The sequence below is a fragment of the Lagenorhynchus albirostris genome, chromosome 7, assembly GCF_949774975.1.
Source record: "Lagenorhynchus albirostris chromosome 7, mLagAlb1.1, whole genome shotgun sequence".
Taxonomy (NCBI): Eukaryota; Metazoa; Chordata; class Mammalia; order Artiodactyla; family Delphinidae; genus Lagenorhynchus; species Lagenorhynchus albirostris.
The window spans coordinates 83,857,798-83,874,452 of record NC_083101.1 but is presented as its reverse complement, the minus strand read 5'-3'; the positions used below and the strand labels follow the sequence as shown (position 1 = coordinate 83,874,452).

Genomic DNA, 16,655 nt, shown 5'->3' with positions numbered 1-16,655 from the left:
GGGCTTGAAAGATAGTAAATGAGGCTTGGTAAAGAAATAGGAGCTAACATGAAGAAAACAAAGTTGGCAATAAGAAGTAGACTAATTTAGGTAAGGTGGAAAGGATTGCTTGGAGCTTAGAAAAGCTAATGTTGAAGAAGGCATTACGGGAACAAGGTGTTCAATTTCATGGGAAGGTTAGTGTGGATTTTATAGAAGAGAAGTAGTAACTGTATATGTTCTTAAGCAAGGAATGATAACTGATATATCCTATGCAGGATGTATTAAAATTGAAAATGTTTAGAAGCTTATGCTAGTGTAATACTTCTGTATTGTAAGCACCAGGTATTATGGTAAGTTGAGGGAAAATGTGACTGCAAGAGTTTTCTGGAGTTGTTCTTTGAGGTTGATACTTCTAACGTATACTACTGGTGTCCAGTTATTCAAAGTACTGCTTCTTGAATGTAGATTTCTGTTATTCTTATTTTCTTTTGTTTTAGTTGGTTTCTAATATGGGTAGAGTGAATAAGGAGGAATGAGAGAGGTTCTGATTGTTGGCTGAAGATGAAACTAGCTAGCTCCAAAGTTTCCGATGGAATTATCGGTATATACTTATTGCTTTTAAGACTGCTCCCCCACCACCAAGACTGACAAAGCTCTTTTCCTCATAGCTACTGTCATTTATGATTTTAAAATCTTATTTAAAAATGCTTGCTTACTCATTTGGCTGTCCTTTTTATTGCTTCTTGGAAACTTTTCAAGAATCATTGTAAATTCTTGTCATTATTTGCATTATCGGTAAAATGGGTGGGAGGGAAGTTGTACATATTTCTCACCTTTTCCTCTTTCTCCTAGCTTTTGATAATCATCCTTTAGTTTTGCTGTGCATTGGCAATCACTGATAACAATTACCTTGGAAATAAAAGCTATAGTAAATGTAACACAGATCAGTTGGGTTTATTTGTTGAGGCCAAAAACGGGGGTTGTGGTGTGCAAAAACTTTCCTTTGAGTGTTTCTTCTCTATCTTCTTTGCTTTTTCTCCTCTTTCAACTTTTCTTTTCCCCCTACACACTTTCCGTAAGTGATATTCATTCCAGTGATTTTAAATTACATCTGTGTCTTGATAACTCCAAAATACATATAATCTTCCAGACCTCTCTTCTGAGCTCTAGACTTACGTATCCAGCTTCCGACTTGATTTTGTACACTTGGACACAAAATTAACTTGTCTAAAACTCAACTCATGACTTCTGTTCCCCTACCTCTCCCCAAACAAACCCATTCATCTGTATCCACCTCCCTCTACCCAATTGCTCTTGTAAGAAATCTTATTCTTGGCATCTCCTCCTCTCTCCCTTACCCTTAATCCAATCCACCACCTGGGGCTTTTTAATTTCACCTCCAAAATATTTCTCAGGTCTTTCTATTTCTCTCCACCACTTCTGCCATTACACCGGTCCAGGCTGCCATCATCTCTTGCCTGCTCTACTCAAATAGCCTCTGACTGGTCTTTCCTTACTTTTTTGTATCCTCCAGTTTCTTTGTACGAAGTGGTCACTGTCCTGTTTAAAGTCCTTCAGTTATTTTCCACATATATGGCCTATATCCATTATCAGAGTCTCTGAGGTCCAGAATGAGCCATCTATACCTTTCTTTCCCCCTTTAGCTTGTTCTGCTCTCTCTGTATTCTTACCATTCCAACCGCACTGACCATTTTTTAGTTTTTATGATAGTGCTCCTAAACTAGCAAAGGTCTAGTTTTTATTTTCCAATTTGTTATGGATTGATAATTGACTAAAATACAGTAAGAATGAAGTACTATACAAATGGAAGAGGGCACCCCAAGGAATGCAAATATAAGCTCCAATTTCCTGTTATTAGAGTCACCAGACACATAATTTTATGTAAAATTGTTGTAAAAGTTTCTGAACACTTCATTTTAATTCCTAGGCTTTTGTTGCCATGGACCAATAACAAAGAATTTGTGGACCATACCTTGAGTAGTGCTATTCTAGAACATGAAAATCTTTTTATCATCCCAGTGTCTTTGCATTTGCTTTTTCCTGTACCAAAATGTCTGTGCCTCCACTTGTTTAAGGTTTTATCCTTATCCTCAGTGCTATTCAGTTTCAGTGCATTGTGTTTAGGAGTGGTATATTAAAAAGAATATACCTTGGTTGACAATATGTACTTTTAATTTGAGGACTCTTCAATTTTGAAAAAATCTCAACCCTTTTTTTTTTTTTTTTTTGAAAATTGCTTCTTTGACAATTCCTTTATTCTGTTCTCCCAGAATTCCTACACTGGAGCTTCTCTGTCTGTTCTCCACACATGTCTCTTAACAACTTTTTCACATTTTCTATCTCTACTTCAGTCTAGGTAAATTATTCAGTAGCATTTTATAATTCACTAAACTTAGTTGTTTCTGGTCTAAAGTTTATCTCATGGGAGTATTTTATTTTAAAGATTATATATTTCACGTCTAATTGGTTCTTTTTTGTTTCTGCATTTTTAAATTTCATGATTCCTTGTTTATTCTTATGGCTACTATTCTTCCCTTCTTTGAAGACCCTAAACACTTTCTTAGTCATTTGTAGATCATGCCATTATTTTTGTGTTGGTAAGCTCATCACAGTTTCTCAAGAGTTTTGTAACTTGCAAGCTCATATTAAATGAGAGCTTCCCCCAAACCCCCAGCTCTTTCAAGTCTCTGCCCTTAATGATTTTGTGTTGCTTCTACCTGGCCCGCTCTAGGCTCCAGTCCAAGCTTATATTAGCTTACGCTAGCATTTTATTAGTCTTGTATTTCCTAGTTCCCATCCTTCAACGATACTGGGGATTTTGCTGGACAAGTGACTGTGTTCATGAGGGTTCTGACTTTGCTGCTTTGTCTCCTTTTTTCTGACTTAATAATTGCAACTTTATAAAATCTTAGCCTTAGGCAGAAGTCTCAGCCTTATATTTTCAGCCTCCTTTCTAAAGTGGGAAGCCTCACTCCAGCTGCTTGATTGCCATGAGTCTGGGTTTAATTCCCTGGCTCTAGGACATTTAAGCCTCCCTGTTATTTTGAAGGAGCTACTGCTGCCTGCTCTTGGACCTGGAATTCAGGAGACCCATGACCTATTTTTGTGCCTCTATGCTTTTTCTGGTCCAAGGAGATGTTTATCTTGTTTCTGTATGCATCTGTGTCTTCTTTGTTTTCCTGTTTTATATTTTATCTATCATTGCTCTGTGGTTAGAGCAAGGATAATAAGGATCTCAAAGCATGTACTTGTCTAAACCAGCTTCTGAGAGAAGTCTGTCAGTCACACCTACCTAGCTAACTCCTAGTTAACCTCAGGGACCATATTTATGCCTTTCAACCCTGTCTAATGGTGCCTTGCATAGTGCCAGTCACATATTGAGTTGAGGAAGTGGTAGGTTGCTACGTAAGATTTTCAGATTCAATTGGGTTGGATTGCTTGTTGGTTGGGGAAGGGTCTTACAGTACCCTAAATATCAGTGTAAGGATGTTAGACTTTATCCTTTAGGCAGTAGGCAGTTTGGAAGCCACTAGGTGGAGTATGCTAATTGGTAGTTTTTGCCTGAAAGTAGTGTAAAGATTTGACTGAAGCTGGGAATGTAGAGGCAAGAAAACCCTTGAGGAAACTGTTTGGAATCATTCATGTTTGAGAGGACGATGAGAGCTCAAATAAGGAGGTAACTGGCAGTGATTGTTTGAGGAGACAGTATCAGGCGGCAGTGGAGAGGTCTTGATGATTGAATATGGAATCAGTAGCAGGTGAAGCCACATTTCCATATTGGAGTGAAAAAGGCAAATTATGGTGTTAGAGATGGAACTAGGAAACCACTTACTTTTACTAAGATTACCTTCCTGTCCTTTTCTCTTTATTGTCTGTACTCTTCTTTTGTATCCTTTCTTTGTCCTTGGTAACTTTCTGTTTCCTGATCTTAATGTGAACCTGAGGTATCATCTGAATGAATATAAGTTCTTCCCATTTTTTTTAGTGAGTTGACCCTTAAAAACTTTTGAACCCATCTTCCCCTGTCAAATTTATGCTTTTGTTTCTGTGTACAATGTGGATGGTTTTATTCCACATAGTAGCCCTCAATTTAATTTTGTCTTCCTCAGGTTTAACTGTTTCTCAAGGTAGAATATCTATTTGTTGTGAACTAATTTATTTTCTATAGGCAATTTATATCAAGTAAGCTTGGAATAATTGCAGCGGCAAGAATAGTAAACATTAAATGCCTTTGTCAAGGTAATCAGTGACTCATTTATAAATGACAAATAATTAGTCTTCACAACACCATAAACCCGAAGGTATTTGGCACATAGCATTTGAGTTTGTTTAAATAAACTTAAGAAAAAGGTAAGAGACTTATTCAAAGTGAATCTTTGATAATTATGAAAAATAATTTCCCAGTTGTTCCATTTAGTATATATACCATTGCTTCATTTAATAGAAGATACTTTAGTTTTAGAAACAATAATTGGAATCTAAAAATCAATTAGTTGAACAAAGCTTAAAAACACTGATCTGTAAAATTATTTTACTTGGAATGCTTAAAACTTCTGAATATAAGACTTTATATTAAAAAGCAGACAGATTCTTTAACCATGTTGGTATTACATGTATATAAGCTATAACTAGCTTTCTTTTCATTTAGTGTTTGTTTTTAACCTTCTGTGTCTTTATATGTAAATATATTGTAAGCAGAATATAGTTGTTTTTGTAAAATTTTAGTCTGACAGTTAGTTACCTTTTAATTGGAACATTAGTTCATTTACATTTACTGTAATTATTGACATATTTAGATTTAAATCTACCTGCTATTTGCTTTGTTTGTTCCACTTGCCCTGTGTTTTTGAAAAGATTTCTTTTTGATTTATTTAAACTAAACTTTTTACATTTATATTATATAAAATATATTCATATTTATATTCAAACTCAATATAAATGTGAATTGTTATCTCTTGGGACAATATAGGATCCTTCATATGTTAACTCCATTTAACCCTCTCTCAATATATGTACTGCTGTTGTCAGATAGAGTATACTATAAGCACTGTACACGTTGTAGCCGTTATTACTGTTTTATGCAGTCATTGGATCTCACCACACATTTACTGCCTCACCACTACCCGCCCCTTTTCTCATTTCTTTCTTCGTATCAGTTTTTGTCTGGGGTCATTTTTCTTCTACTCAAAGAATACCCTTAAGTCTTCACCTTCATTTTTGAGGGGTGTTTTTTTGGATAGAGAAACGTTTTTCAGCATGTTGAGGGATCATTCTATTGTCTTCAATCTTCCACCACTGAGTTGTCAAGTCAGCCATTAGTCTGATTGTTGCCCCTTTGAACATGATCTATCTTTTAAGGTTAAGTTGCTTTTATGAATTTCTCTTAATCTTTAGTTATTTAGGGGTTTAACTTAGATGTGATTTTATTTATTTTGCTTGGGATTCACAAGGTTTCTTAAATTTGTGGCTTGATGTCTTCTATCAGTTTGGGAAAATTCTTAGCCATTTTCTCTTCAAACATTGATTCTGCTCCATTATCTCCCTCCTTCTGGGACTCCATTTACTTTTTTTTTTAAATTAATTAATTTTATTTTTGGCTGCGCTGGGTCTTTGTTGCTGTGCGTGGGCTTTTCTCTAGTTGCAGTGAGCGGGAGCTACTCTTCATTGCGCTGTGTGGGCTTCTCATTGCGGTGGCTTCTCTTGTTGCAGAGCGTGGGCTCTAGACTTGCAGGCTCAGTAGTTGTGGCGCGTGGGCTTAGTTACTCCATGGCATGTAGGGTCTTCTTGGACCAGGGCTCGAACCCATGTCCCCTGCATTGGCAGGTGGATTCTTAACCACTGTGCCACCAGGGAAGCCCCTCCATTTACTTTTTTTTTTTTTTTAACGGTACGCAGGCCTCTCACTGTTGTGGCCTCTCCCATTGCAGAGCACAGGCTCTGGACGCACAGGCTCAGCGGCCATGGCTCACGGGCGCAGCCGCTCCACGGCATGTGGGATCTTCCCGGACCGGGGCACGAACACGTGTCCCCTGCATCAGCAGGCGGACTCTCAACCACTGCGCCACCAGGGAAGCCCTCCATTTACTTTTAAGTTTGACCTTTTTACTATATCCTCTGTGTCTTTTACTGTCATGAATAAGTTTCTATTCTTTTGTCCATCTGCTTTTTTCTGGATGTTTTTCCTAACCAACCTTTAATTCACCCATGCTTCCTTTAGCTGGGTCTAATCTGATGTGAAATTTATCTTTTTAATTCTTAATTGTAGTTAATTAAGGGGGGATTAGGGGGAAAAAAACCCCAAAAAACTAGGGAGGATGATCTTTAAAAATTGAGAAATATTGCCCAGGGGCATAAGCCAGCATTCTGGGAGCCTAGTAGGACTTATTTTGAGCAGACTTTCACTTACTCTCCTCACCTTTACCCCATTTCTGCCTTTTGCCCTAAGTGAGTAGCCTCTCTGATAAAAAGTCTTTAGAAAGTCAACTTTCCATCTCTTTGAACTAGGACATGGCCCAAGCAAGGGGATCTAAAGATCTAATTGCTCTTTATAATACCTTTTAACCAATTCTGTTTTCAGTTCCCCCATATAACGATTATCTTCAATTCCTGAACTGTTTTAGGGCTTTGTAATACAAATCGGCATTTTTTCCTTGGCTTCCCCTACTGTAGATGCTCAGCAAATTGGAGGAAGTTGGAACTCAAGCCTACTAATTTCATCCATCTTCCTCCATCCTCCAACATTTTGTTGATATCTCTTCTTTGCTATTATCTTCCCTCCAGTTTTCTTTTTTTTATGGGTTTATCCTTTTTTAAAAAGTTATTTTTTTTCCCCATCATCTTAGTGGCTTTTGAGGTCCACTATGTTTACCATAAATTATAGAACTTGCTTCTCAGTGAAGCCTGTGGTTGAAAATTAATTATGTTTTATATTCTTAGGGCATTTGTTGGAAATTGCCACGCACAAATCATTTTAACTTTACCCAATTGTATTTGTTGTGTAATAAAAATTCCATTTCATACAACACTTAAGTCTGCATTATGTCTTTCCTCGGGGGTGTGTTTCTTTTAGGTCAAAGCTGGGAATGTTGGTAGAACTCATTTAAAAACTTAAAGCTTGTTAGGCTACACCCTACAGGCCTGCACGCCTTGTAATTGCCCAGCCTTAAAACCGAAGACCGAGCCCAGAGACAGCTAGAGACATCCTTGGTTTATTGGATAGTGACTCTTACATGTCTGATGCAAGATCCTGGAAAGAGACAGCAGGCAGGACATGGCCGCAGTCTTCACTACCGGTGGTGGGGGTGGGTGTTACCAGTTACACAGAGACTTGGCATCAGGTTGCCTCACCAGTTACCAGGGAAACCAGCAGAAGAGCCTGTCCCTCACAGCCCTTTTGATAAACTAGCAGGTGGAGCCATTCTGATCTGAAGAGTAGAAGATCACTAAGCTGGGGGTAGGGGTAGGAGGATGGGGCGTGGGGCAAGTTACTTACTAGGCTCTGTGATTAAGAGGGAAGGTCAGTCATGCCGGTAGGGTGTGAGTGAGGCAGGCACTCCTTGAGTGGGGGATGTACAGGGAGCAAGAGAACAGCGATCTTGAGTGAGTGGCCTGACCATACACAGCTATATAGTGTTTTTGAACTTAGCAAAAGTGTTTTTATTTTACCTGTTACCTGAACTAAGCAGTATTCTCAGTGACCCTCATTTAAAGGATTTGAGAACTGATAAAGCGTTTAACAGTACTTCTCATTAGGAAATTGTGATGGTGACTAAATTTCAGGATAATAGGCATAGGCATATGGTTTTAAGTTCAAGTATGTTTGAAACATTATGGGAAAGTGAAGTTGAAAAATACCAAACTCTATACACTGTTTTATTGTAATAAAAAAATAGCCGTATTTAAATGAAGCCTACTTATTATCTTATAATCAAACTGTATTTGGACCTGTTTTTTTTTTAATTGAGGTGAAATTCACACAGCATGAAATGTACCATTTTTAAAATGAACAATTTAATAGTATCTAGTTTGTCTACAATATTTTGCAACCATCAGTCACCTCTGTCTAGTACCAAAACATTTTTTAATCACCCACGAAGGAGACCCTCATACTCATTAAGCAGCATTTTCAGCCCCTGAACCACTGATCTGACTTCTGCCTCTATGAATTAACCTATTCTAGATGTTTCAAATAAATGGAATCATACAATATGTGACCTTCTGTGTCTGGCTTCTTTCAGTTACCTTTGTTTTTGAGATTCATCCATGTATCACTACTTAATTCCTTTTTGTGCATATACAAAGACATAAGAAAAGTTGATGAGAAATTTTTCCTAATGCAACTAATAAAATAAACAGGTCTTAAGCTGAAGAAAGCCTTTAAAACATGCTTAACATTAGTTCTATTTTGTGTGAATGCTTCTTTAAAAATCTAATTTAGGGGCTTCCCTGGTGGCGCAGTGGTTGGGAGTCCGCCTGCCGATGCAGGGGACACGGGTTCGTGCCCCGGTCCAGGAGGATCCCACATGCCGCGGAGCAGCTGGGCCCGTGGGCCATGGCCACTGAGCCTGCGCGTCCGGAGCCTGTGCTCCACAACGGGAGAGGCCACAACAGTGAGAGGCCCGCGTACCGCAAAAAAAAAAAAAAAAAAAATCTAATTTGATGTGTTTTGATGAATGTAGAGTACATTTCTACTAAGGTACAGGAAATGAGTACAGGTCTATGGACCAGTTAACTTCATAATGTTCTTGGTTGAAGGCTCTACCCTGTCCCTAGAAGTATAAGAGAGGATAGCTGGAAGTTACTGGTAAAGTAATACAAAGATATTGATTGCTGCACACTATTAACATTAGAATGAAGTAGTAACCTCCATATTATCCACTTTCTTTATGTGAAGCTAGTGTTTATTTGTAAGTACATAAGAACTTTTTCTTCCCAGAAAATTAAATTAATATTGTTAAAGAAAAAAAATGATTCATGATACTTGTTAAAGAACAGCAAGGCAGACTTAATTCAGGAGGACTTGCTACGGTGGGGTTTTGCAGTAGGGGTGAGTTGAGTTCAACTCTGAATACAGTATGGAAGAGTGGAGATTTATAGCTGAGGTATAGAGTGGGGATTTGTGGATGGAAAATTGCTAAGAGGAAACATCAGGGGTAAGGGAGATTCTGGCTAAACGGACATGACAGAATTTTTGCTGAAAGCAGGCCAGGGTGATCAGATACCGAGAGTAAGGGATTAACAGACTCGGCAAGATTCTTGCTAAACCTGGAGTAAGCAGGCAGAGCCACTGAACTAAGGACAGAGACCCAGGTCAGGGCCAAGTCAGAAAGAGGACTCAGAGGACCCTGCCTCAAGTTTGGTCAAGGAGAGTCTCTGTCAGTATAGATCATTTGTGGACAAATGTTCACAGCAATATCTAGTATAGTAAAGCTTACTAATATTAATGTGCACCATTTTTAATGTACAGTTTACCATTTAATCAAGCTAATCTTAAAAATGGATTCTTCCTTTTTAGTGACTGTGATGCACATATTTGAGTCTGGTTTGCATATGAGAGTCATTTATTACTACCACGTAGAAAATTCTTATAGCTACAATTGCTATTGGAATATTTTCTAGGCAGATAAATCATGCCATGTAATTGAAGATAATATCACAACTTCCAAGTCCCCTGGAAATCATAGTTGCTTATAACTAAAAGTGAACCATTTGTGCGTCTGTACTAAGTCAGTGAAGTGCTGTTGTACCCACAAATACAGAGGAAATTGAAATCATCTAGAAAAATAACTGGGACTTAAGTGAGCACTTAGGACCACAGTCCAGGTTTGACTATAATGAAAGCTTTGAGGCTTATCATAAGAGGAGGCAATGATCATCCTTATCATTGAGATTCAGGTAGGTGTCAAGTTAGTCATTGTTAGTCTCTAAGACTTGCCTGGACAAGACATTTGATGACCAGATACATTTATAGATATTTATGTGTTAAATTCTTGGTAGCCTCTTCGAAGACTGAAGTTATTCTTCTCACATAGGTGTCTATTTGAGACTTCAAAATAAGAATATAATATATCAGAATAAGAAGAGCACATATTCATTCAAAGAGGATTCATTCTCTCCTCCGGCAGGCCGTAGAATAGGGCAGATCACCCCAAATGAGTGAGGAACTGAGCTGACTTGAGAAGGGTTTGCAAAATTTATGAAGCTTGTGTAATTCTCGGTTCACCCCTCCCCCCTTTCTAAGTTGTAGCCCTCCAGAGGTCACAATTGAAGGCCCAGTGTTTCTCCTTTCCTTAGCGCCACAAGACTGCCAAAAATTCTGTATTTTCTGTTTTATTTGTTTTGCTGCTTTCTGCTTTGCTTTTCCGCTTCTTGCATTGTGTATTTTCAGAATTTGTCAAATACCTCTAGGTCAGAACTGTTGGGGGTCACATCTCTGTAACTCCCTTCCTTCAGGAAACTTTGCAGCTCTGAACTCCAACTTTTGCCTGCATTCTTTTGAAATTGCTGAAAGCTCTGATGACTACCCTGCCTCTTAGCCACTGCCCTTGCTTGCCCTTGGTTTTCTCTCGACTTTGCCCCATGCACCTTTTCTCTTGATTTTTCTTTATATCCTTTCACTATAATAAGGCACAGTTTTGAATACAACTCCGTGCTGAATCCTGTAAATCGTCCTAGCAAATCACTAAACCTGGGGTGGTCTTGGGACCCCCAACACGCGTGCCCATTCCGAATTTCTGTTAAGTTGGATTGTTATCTCAGAAATGTTCTACTGAGAATGACCAGAGACAGATGGAATTGTAACCCCTCTACATATGTGTGTAGATCGAGGCTCAGAGATGAATTTATCAAGGTCATCCATCTAGTAATTCCTGACAGAACCAGGAATTGCATCCACATCTAACTCCAAAATTCCCCTGTACTTTCCTTATGTCTTGCATCTTCCAAATGACTAAGCAAAATTACTGAAAGGGAATGGTTTCAGTTTTTGGAGCTGCCCTGTATTATTTGAGAATTAACCATTTAACGCTCTCATTATGCACAAGGAGGGTTTTTAGATCAATAGCAAACTAAGTTGGAGTTTAGTGACTTACTGTTAACCGAAGGCAACTGTTACATTTTTTTTTCAACAAAGTATCAGTAAATTAGCAACTTAATTTCCTTTTTTTCCCCAAATAAATAAATAATCTCTTTTTATACATTCTGTACACTCTGTGTGTGTGTGTGTGTGCGCGTGTGTGTTGCGTGTGAATGTGTGTGCAAGTACTTATATGTATGCCGTGGGCACTTAAGACTGACAGAAGTTGTTATTTGTGTTTTTTGTGGATAATTTTGTTAACTTTGTGATATTTAGTAGAGGCTATAGGGTAGGGATCAGATTATATAAGTAAAATGCTCTCCAATATTTGTGCAGATAGAGATTTTCTTTCACCTTAGACTTAACATTTCAACACAAGAAAGACACAGTCAGCGAGTCACAAATTTCTGACAATGTGGGCAATGGAATATTTTTCTGTTTGTAAATAAGTTTCAGAAATTCTTCCCCAGGGTATCTTTATTTATTTATTTTTAAATTTTACTGTCTGAAAACAGGTAGGTTGGTCTCAGAATTGTAAAAGAGTGCAGGGTTAAGGGAGGATCCGGAGTTACAAAGGTAAGGCAGCATTTTTAGTCTGCTGGGCTTGGGGCAGCCCATCACCTGGACTCTTTAGGAATTGAGAAAGATTGATTTACTTTTTTCTTTAACAAGGTAGATTTTATTAATGTCATAATAACATTTTATATTTGTGCAGCTTAGGGGTTTCAAATGCTTTCCCATTTACTATCTAATTTGAGCCAGTCCACTTTGTGAGGTGGTGGGGCCGCTATACCCTTGAGAAAAACCAGTGCTTGGAGAAAGTAAGTGACTTGTTCAAGATCACACAGCTGGTTAACAGAGGGGTAGAGGCACAAACCCAGACTTGCCGACTCCATGTTTCCTCCGTGCTTGTACAGGTAGCAGAGCTGAGGGTCTACACCCTGGTGTCTTGGATGTCAGAACAGCTGTAATGGCAGCAGATGAGTGTACGTTTGAGGGAGACACTTAATTTTTTGGTTTAATTTTGTGCAGTGCTTAATAGTTTAACATAAGGATAGCCAGAAAACTTTCTGAATCTGAATGAAGCAGAATTATAAACCTTTTCCACATCATAATGATACCATACAACAGAGAATTTCAATGATTTGTCCTGTGAGAATGCCCTTTGGGGGAAAGTTTTGACATTTTCCCTGAAGCAGCATGAGGAAGATTTGTTTTTGAATTAAAATGCTCTTCTCTTTTAGAATGAAATGTTTCTAAAATCCAGAATAGAAGGATATTAAGGCAGGTATATATGGAACAGCTATTAGAGTGAAACAAAAACAGGGCAAAAGGAGTAAACATATGTGAAGAAAATGAGGGGAACAAGGAAGTAGTGGTGGGAAAAGCAACGTAGTAGTGATGGGAAATAATTAAATGTTGGTTAGACACCAAGGAGGGAAAGGTGAGGTGGGATGAATTGGGAGATTCGGATTAACACGTACACATTAATATGTATAAAATAGATAACTAATGAGAACATGCTGTATAGCACAGGGAACTCCACTTCGCTGTACAGTAGAAACTAACACAACATTGTAAAACAACTATACCCCAATAAAAAAATTAGACTTTCTTTTTTTATGATTAAAATAATATTTGAATTCCTTTCTGCTGATATAAAGGGATTGTTTTATAACACTAGGGCAAATTACCTTCGTCTTTCTCTGAAGTGAAGGTTATTGTGAGATCACGTGTGTGCAGGAACTTCCTAAATTGTAAGGTGCTCAAAACATATGCTGGAATTATTAATAAAAGTAAAGCTGAGTTGTTAGGATTGATCTTGTGCCTTAAGTTTTTTCACTAAGGTAGAATCACTGGGATTGGGTGATATGAAAATGGGTGATCTTGTCAACCTTGTGGCTTCTCATAGAGTTCAGCAAACATTTGTTCAGGGCTACAGTATATCAGGTAGTCTGGGAGCTGACCGGCAGGAGGTGCCAAGAGACACGTATGATTTAGTACTGAGCAGACAGGCCCTCGATAGATGGTTTCAAATGCATATGAGAAGCATCAGATAGAATGTGCAGGGTACAAAGGGCGACTATAGAGAAAGGGCAGGGTGGGCTTTAATAAAAGAACATCTAAAGTGCCAGTAAGAAGGCTGCTTTCAGTGAGTGATGGGGGTTGTATTCTTCCTTCTCTTTCCTCATCTCAGTATCCCCCTAGCTCCTTAAACCCAGATCTACTGACCTCTCCTGTCCCCTCTGCCCCCCTCCCCACCATAAGTTAGCACTGATGGCCCTGTTACCATTGCAGGATGTACCGAATATTTCAGCTGTGGTGTAGTCCTTAATGAAGCTGGGCTAGGAACATGATTTTGTTAGGATCCACAGAAACAGGAGTCAAATATCAGGGCCAGTGTGAGTTACAGCAGTGGGCTAAGTATATGAAACTAGTCCACTCCTGGCTCTTAGAATGGGTGATGCCGGAACGTGAATGGCATTCATGTCACAGGTGGCATATGAATAAGCCAAAATCAAGAACTTACAGTCTTAAATTATTTTCTGTATCCAGAGCCCTGAACGTTCCTTATTGTGGGATTTCTTCTAAATTTCCAGGAGCTTGCCTTCCAGGTTGTGCTTCTCTGTCTGAAAGTTCTTGCCAGCATCTGTTACCAGCTCCAAGTCTCCTTGTCTTCTGGAAGCTTCTGTGGCTTGATCCTGGGCATCTTTATTGTCCCTAAATTAACTTCTCTCCTTCAGTTTCCTTATTGACTTACAGTTTATAAGACTAGGCTTTTTCTTTAAACTCTTTCCCTTTGTTCAAATTGATTAACTTTTTAGTATTTAGCTTCCCTCGGACACCCTGAGAATTTGAAACACCAAGGTCAAGATGGAATGAATTAACAGTTTTTCAAAAGAAAGAGAATAATTGTCATTTTAAAGACAAATAATTTTTTAATCCAACTTTTTTTTTTCTAAAAACCTAACAGAGTGATGATATTTTAGTTGCATAATGGTGAAATTGTTCTTGTGAATGTTAGATGTATTGTAAAGTCTTACACAATCTTCCAAACCACTCAACTTGATTTATCAGGACTACTGTATCATGGTGCAAGCTCTCAGTGTTTAAGAGGAAGTTTACTATACAAGATCAAGGTGGTTTTGCAATGTGTTACTCTCCTTTCCTTAATTAGCAAGATTAAAACAATTCTAGGAAAAAAGATACTCTCACCAGATGAGTTTTGCCTTCTTGTCTCAGAAAATTAGAACAATATAATCCATTAACTTGTCTTTCCTGTTTAAACTTCCAGATATCTGAACTGAATTTAATATTCAGTTGCAGGAATTCTTTCATTTTAGGTGCCTAATAACATCTCTTTCTCTGCTCATTTGACAAGAGTATTGTTCCCCTTTTATTGTCTGATTTTATAGCTTTTAATTGTATCAGCAATGGGAAGTAGGTGGGATATAAACAAACATATATCTATATGAAGCTGAGATCGTTTTGGTCACAAAATGGGGACGTTGAAACGTTTCTGTAGTGTTTCTTTGATATGGGTGTGTGTGTGTGTGTGTGTGTGTGTGTGTGTGTGTGTGTGTGTGTGTGTGTGTAAAATCTCCCAAATGGGGAGAAATCAGAATACTGTGATTTTTTTTGAAGAGGAAAGAATATGTTACCCTAGTGGAAGGGTTGTCTTAATCCCAAACAACGTGCCTAATGAAATATTCAGAAGCACTTAGTGCTTTTAGCAAATATCTTCTTCTGTGTCCCAAGGGAAAGTAATTAATCTGGGTATGGAGTGTTCACTTGTTTTTCATTTTTTTTCTTGACCAGTGGAAACTGTGAGGATGGGTATATGGGCCATTTTTATGGCAAATAATTACTTTACAGACTTAGAATAAGTGGTTTCAGGGCATTACTGGAGGAACCAATTAGATACCACAGTTCCTTATAAAGCCTGTTGAAATTATCTGTTACTTGATTTATAGTGATTAAAATACACTTTTAGAGTCTACAAATTGATGGAATCCTTCAAAGAAGTAACCTAAGGAGCGAGTCCATTGTCTTTTGTAGCTATCTAATTGTAGCATATATATTGACACGCTTGTCAGATAATTAGAAATCAGCATTTCACCCTTTATTATCAATGCAGTAGATTTCTGCTATTATAAGTTTCTTAATTTGTTCATTTGGGTAACATTTAAAAAATTAACCCAAATTACTTGTATTATATTGAAATCAGAGTTAATCCAGTATGGCCAAATAATTTTATATGAGAGCCTTGAAAACTAACGGAATCTTGTGTGTTCCATGTGCTTTGGCTACAGCCCCACCACTTATGTTTTGGATGAAGATGAACCTCGATTCCTTGAAGAAGTTGATTACAGTGCAGAAAGTAATGATGAGTTAGATACTGAATTGGCTGAAAATGCAGGAGACTATGAACCTTCTGCACAAGAAGACGTACTTTCTGACTCTGAATTATCAAGAACATACCTACCTTGAGCCCTTTGCCATCTCTTGTGAACTGCATAGAAGAAATGAAATATCTTGGCTTTCATTACATAGGAAGTTTGAGAGCAGTGAGTGTATAGAGAGGTGACTCAGAAAGACAGAAAGCAGCTTGGGCCTGTTTGGTTTCAAGACAATAAATATGTTATTAATTAATGATGAAATTGGCACTTGTTTTATTTTAGATATTCAATGCACTTTACATAGCATTGAAGTATCAAATATTGGGTTTACTTTTTCAAAACCTGAGTATCATTGCATGAATTTTTATCTCCTTATGGTTATATCCTGCATCAAATGGATAATTTTGAAGTGTGTGAGAAAATAAAATCTAAATTCTAGAGTTGTTGAGAATCCTGGGTTGTTGAAAACTAATATGTATGTACATGGATTCCTGTAGATGTGTCTGTGTAAGGGTGGGTAGATATTGAAGATAAGACTGTTCTTCAAAATCATGTTAACTGTTGAGTTGTGACTGAAATACTCCAGAGTTTTCCTTGAAACCATTACATTCTACATTTACCAAGTTAAACAAATAAAAGCTGTATTAAATGTTGCATTCATTTTTTCATCCTTTTTAACCAGCTCAGATTATTGGTCTGTAGAATATTTGGGGGAATATTATGATAATCTGACATCTGAAAACATTGATAAAAATTTGTAAAAAAAAATGCTTAATTTACTAGTGTTAAGTTTTTTTTGTTTTTTTTTTTAAATTTATTTTTGGCTGCATTGGGTCTTTGTTGCTGCACGTGGGCTTTCTCTAGTTGCAGTGAGCCGCGACTACTCTTCATTGTGGTGCCTGGGCTTCTCATTGCAGTGGCTTCTCTTGTTGCAGAGCACAGGCTCTAGGCACGCGGGCTTCAGTAGTTGCGGCTCTCAGGCTCTAGGGCACATGGGCTTCAGTAGTTGTGGCTTGCAGGCTTAGTTGCTCCAAGGCATGTGGGATCTTCCCGGACCAGGGTTCGAACCCATGTCCCCTGCATTAGGCAGGCAGATTCTTAACCACTGCACCACCAGGGAAGCCCTAGTGTTAAGTTTTTTTATAGTATAAATATACCTATCTATCATAAAAAATATA

General features: G+C 38.0%; 1 protein-coding gene across 2 annotated transcripts in view; it reads left to right on the top strand.

Annotated features, from left to right (window-relative positions):
• AGTPBP1 (ATP/GTP binding carboxypeptidase 1) overlaps window positions 1–16,133 on the top strand; it is a 170,193-nt gene extending 154,060 nt beyond the window's left edge. For both annotated transcript variants that reach the window (XM_060155351.1, XM_060155350.1), the window contains exon 26: window positions 15,391–16,133. In XM_060155351.1, the coding sequence (XP_060011334.1) occupies window positions 15,391–15,568 (178 nt within the window). In that variant the 3' untranslated portion in view covers window positions 15,569–16,133. The remainder of the gene's footprint in view (window positions 1–15,390) is intronic.
• Window positions 16,134–16,655: the final 522 nt, after the last annotated feature.